The 5000-nt window shown below is 41.4% G+C and overlaps 1 protein-coding gene across 1 annotated transcript in view; it reads left to right on the top strand.

Annotated features, from left to right (window-relative positions):
* Positions 1–3094, top strand: part of LOC138035274 (solute carrier family 23 member 2-like) — a 20515-nt gene extending 17421 nt beyond the window's left edge. Inside the window, exon 12 of the mRNA XM_068882077.1 lies at positions 1879–3094. Coding sequence (XP_068738178.1) covers positions 1879–2225 — 347 coding nt within the window. The 3' untranslated portion in view covers positions 2226–3094. The remainder of the gene's footprint in view (positions 1–1878) is intronic.
* The last annotated feature ends 1906 nt before the right edge of the window (positions 3095–5000 follow it).

Below are 5000 nucleotides of genomic sequence, written 5' to 3'. Positions count from 1 at the left end.
TTTTCACATGGTGTCAGGGGACTGGAATACGTACAGTTGTGTCACGAGGTTACCTATCTTAGGACGCCCCTGTTTTGAAGATACAAAGAGGACAAGGAGGGCCGAAGAAACAAACGAAGAGTTTGTAGAAACAGCCCCCAGGTTCCCTTCCTTGAGTAATAGATTTGGACTTATGAAAAGGAGTAAGGGACATCCTAGAAGGAACAATGAATGGGAAAAGAGAAAAGACCAGGAAGGCAGTGGGAAAATAACAGGGAAAGAAAACGTTCCCTATCTCCCTTAAGCGAGATGGGGAGCGTTTTCGAAGTATGGTCAGAGATGCGACGTCCAGCAGGATAAGCAGTTGATGATGGCAAAGACGATGACGATGAGGATGATGGCGATGATGATGATGACGATGACGATGACGATGACGATGACGATGACGTTGACGTTGACGTTGACGTTGACAATGACGTTGACGATGACGATTACGAAGACGATGACCACGACGACGATGATGCGGATGATAATGCATTATGGGGATATTTGATGAGAAATAGGAAAACAGTATTCTTGGCCTAATTTCCCATCCAAAAGGAAGCCGCACGAAATCAGCTACCGAAAAGAAGTGTTTTTTTTTCTCAAAAAGTATTTAAAGTTAGGGGAAAAGCAATACACCATTTTAAAGCTAAGAAAATAAGCTTTCCAAAACATATAACTTCTTTACAGAGAACTAAAACATTTTATAAAAAGAAAATATAAAGAAAAAAAACACAAATCAGGAGCCCATTACCCGCAGCTTCCATCTGTATTGTACCCTTGAGTCAACCCTGTCCCGTATCTTTCCATTTTTAGAACTACTATATTTTGACGTATGTGACGTATGTGACGTCTGCCTAATTAGGCCTAAAAGGTTAACTTTTATAAATGTTTAAGATACTTTCTGTACAGGTAGAGCAATGACCTTTGCCCTGTACCCTGTGACCTGCGTTTTGTACCTGCCGAGTAGAATGTCACTTATGTAAGTGTAATGAAAGTTACAAACCTGAGATTTTCAGGGAAACTGGAGCCATATCTCCCCAGAAAATATGCCAAATTGCACATCGATCGATGGAAATGGCGGCGTTCTACGAATCCTACTAGAACGATTCTTGCAGGAATCATTTTCTGGGCCTAATTTTAAAAGATTGTGTTTCAACCACAGACTACAACGGGATCTTGGCTATCATGTACTTGTTTTCGCTTTCGTTCGACCATATTTACCTTGATTACATGTCCAGCGAATTGTTTTATCCTCTGGGATAAATTTTCCGTCGAAAATCGGTTATTTGGGTGGTTTTTGTCAAACAGAGGTAAGTTATTCATAATTGGATCTGTTTCATTGCCATAGCAACGGGTCGCAAATTTGACACATATCGAGATAATACACATTATTAAAAACTGGGTCATTGGATAATGCAATTCGAGAGTTTTGATTGGTTAAGCCATCATGGGTTATGAGTCATTATAACGCGCCTTGTTGGCTATCTATCATCTCATATCCAACGCGCGTTCATGGAATAATTGTTAATTGATCGCTAATTGAATTACGTAAAAAAATCAGAAAATGTTCGTGCCTGGTCAGTTTTCGCCGGGTCAAACTGATTTTAGTGTTATTTTTTTTAATTTTTTGTGTTTCAACTTTCTTTTTTGTAAAATGTTTTAGTTTTCTGTGAATAAGTTATATGTTTTTGGAAAGTTTACTTTCTTAGCTTAAAAATATTGTATTGCTTTCCCCCAAACTTAAAACACTTTTTGAGAAAAAAAATCATTTTTTAGCGATGGCTGATCTCGCGTGGCTTTCTGTTGAAAGGGATTGTCCAAAAAGAGTTAACAGTGTTCAAACTTTAAATTCAGGTGTCGCAGAAATTGACCAGATCCTGACTGTCTTGCTCTCAACAAGCATGGCAGTGGGTTGCATTGTCGCCCTGATACTGGACAACACTATTCCAGGCACTGACGAGGAACGAGGGATCAAGACTTGGCGACAGCAGCTGTCATCTGATGATATAAATGCTAATGAATTTCATACAGCTCCCGTTGAAATATACGATTTGCCTTTTGGTTTAAAGCGCTTAAGCAACTGCAAAGCGGCAAAGTATCTCCGTTTCTTACCGTATCGAGGTGATGAAAATGAAGTAAGAACGCCAAATGAAGAGATGGCCGCAGGACATCAGTTTAATAACCCTCACGCGCAATGTTAAAACGCTTCCATTCGTAATGATTATGATTGCAATCTGTTTCAATATGACGTTCACATTTCGGGGGGGAAAGCTTGGTGTCCATCTCATTTTTTTCTCCTTAGAGACTTTTTATATCTGGCAACAATAGCACGTGACCTTGAAGCGTGTAACTTGCAACTCTTTTCCTCGGAACAAAGTTGGGGATTTTAGGACACAAATTTTATGCCCAAATATGGACAAAAGTAATATCGAAGCTGCACTCGCGGGAAAATCCACGAGCCACGTTACATCCAAATAAGGAAATTTTTAAACTAAAAAAACCCCAGCTGTGAACCAGAGTTAAATGCTTCAAGGTAAAGAGCTTTTGCTAGAACTCATATGATCAAACTCTAGATAGGCTAAAATGATTCAACTTTGGCTCTCAGAGGCCGTTTGAACGTTAGAGGAAACAAAAATCCTCGGCATCTAAAAGCTCGTTTGGTATTATTTGCTTTAGCCTGTTCCAGGCTCTCAGATAGTCGAGAAAACGAAAAGAACTGCGTGTGAAAAGCGAATGGGGGCTTGGGTCGAGGCCTCGCTATATTTGGTGCCACTCTGGTTTGAAGAATAATGAATGTGACGTATTAAGTTACTATTCTACTCGTTGATTAGCGTCCTCCCTTTTGTTGGGATGTGAATATGCTTGAGAGAAAGGGCCACCGCCATCAGGGTTTCCGAAAGAACAAGGCCTTGATAGTACCTCTGGTTGGTGTTGATACATTGTCAGTGACATGGTGTCACTAATTAAACTTAGAATCACTCGAAGATGGGACTGACACTCAGCTTCTAGTTAGTGAGCAAAGTTTTAGCTAAGGACTTCTTGTGGCAAATAAAGTGGTGAGATACTGGTCGGTATGCGTGGGTTGACGGTCATCAACTTGCCTCAGTGTTTTCGTTTGAGGCCGGAGGCCGGACGTTTCGTCCGGCGGTTTCCCAATCTATGTCCGGTACTTTGATGCCAATAAGGGAATAATATGACTTTTTGAGGGAATATTGTTTATTTGCGCCCGCGTAGTGTCATTTGCGACCCGAGCGCGAAGAAGAACAAAGCACAGGATTCGGCTCTGACTTTGGACGGTCGCGATTTTGCCGCACATGCGTAAGATTTCTTTGCCTCGTAGAGACACTTTTTAGAGAAGGCAACCCAAGTAGAATTCAAACTCGGTATCTCCTCATTCAGAGGCAATCACGATGACCACTGAAAGCACGGAAGACTAAGTGACAGATTAACGGGGAAGCTTGACCGGAAACGAGTTCTTATGTTTCCGTTGCACGCAATACATATCTGATGACTCGGTAACACATCCTATCTGGCTAATTGCATGACTTTATAATTTTACCGGTATTGTTAAAAGTCAATGATGAAATGGTATATATGAAATGAATTATATATGAACTGCGGATATGAAATCAAGTGAAACTATGATCTTCGCAGTTATGAGCGCAATTTTTGCAATTACGTAGAGAAGTCTGAAAAATCCAGGACTTCAACGGGGTTTGAACCCGTGACCTCGCGATTCCGGTGCGACGCTCTAAACAACTGAGCTATGAAGCCACTGACGTTGGGAACTGGTCATTTGTGGGTTCTTCTCTACGCAATTGCAAAAATTGCGCTCATAACTGCGAAGATCATAGCTTCACTTGATTTCATATCCGCAGTTCATGTATGATTCATTTCATATATACCATTTCGTCATTGATTCATTCCTCACGGGACCATTAGAACCCACAAATGACCAGCTCCCAACGTCAGTGGCTTCATAGCTCAGTTGGTTAGCGCGTTGCACCGGAATCGCGAGGTCACGGGTTCAAACCCCGTTGAAGTCCTGAAGTTTTCAGACTTCTCTACGCAATTGCAAAAATTGCGCTCATAACTGCGAAGATCACAGCTTCACTTGATTGTTGGGGGGGAATCCCATACAGAAAGAGGAGGGATGCTCGTCGGAAATTCTAAATTATCCCCCTAAAGGACACCTAAAGTAAATACACACTTTCATATTTCTTCGCGCGCAACCCCAATGGAGACCTTCAGGCCCCCCCCCCCCATTCCCGGAACTTAATCATGTGGTTGGATCACGGAATATGGACTTCGGACCACGAAATTGACCTGGATATCGACCAAGAGACTGTAACCTAAAATATCACTGAAATACTGTGAACGTTAAAAGAAATCGGCTAAAATTCCTTCGAACAAAGTGTAGGCTACCCGTAGCCTCTTGTTTATTCTGAACGCTAGCGAAAGCACCTGTACAATATATCATATATGATCTGGGCATGAGTGCGCAGGTAAACCAAAGAACATCAAATAGACTTTTCAGGCTTTCCTTTCATTACAGCGCGGATGATCTAAAATCTTAATAACATATCCCGTATGAGTTCACACAGAAAACAAATTGCACCGCATCATCGCCATCAACAGTAGCGGCATTTTCACATTGAATCACACGACACTATCGTTCCCCACAAAAATTAGTCTTAAAATCTGGATCTTCCGATTTCCAAGCAAACACAAAATCTGAAACCGGATTTTGTCGCAGATTCACTAATTAGAAATCCATGTGGTGTAGAGATTTCATTTAACAAAATCCGTCGGAAATCCGTTTTCGGATTTTGTGTTTGATTGGAAATCCGAAGATCCGGATTTTAATAGCACCCTAGGTTTTTTTCCGCGAAAAGTATCTTATTTCCCTTGACGGCGAGAGAGCTTTGTTTTGATTGGCTTTTACAACAGTGGGCGTGTTGAATCTTCCAAGGGAG

Source organism: Montipora capricornis, chromosome 1 (genome assembly GCF_036669925.1).
Source record: "Montipora capricornis isolate CH-2021 chromosome 1, ASM3666992v2, whole genome shotgun sequence".
Classification (NCBI taxonomy): domain Eukaryota; kingdom Metazoa; phylum Cnidaria; class Anthozoa; order Scleractinia; family Acroporidae; genus Montipora; species Montipora capricornis.
This window is presented reverse-complemented; position numbering and strand designations above follow the sequence as displayed.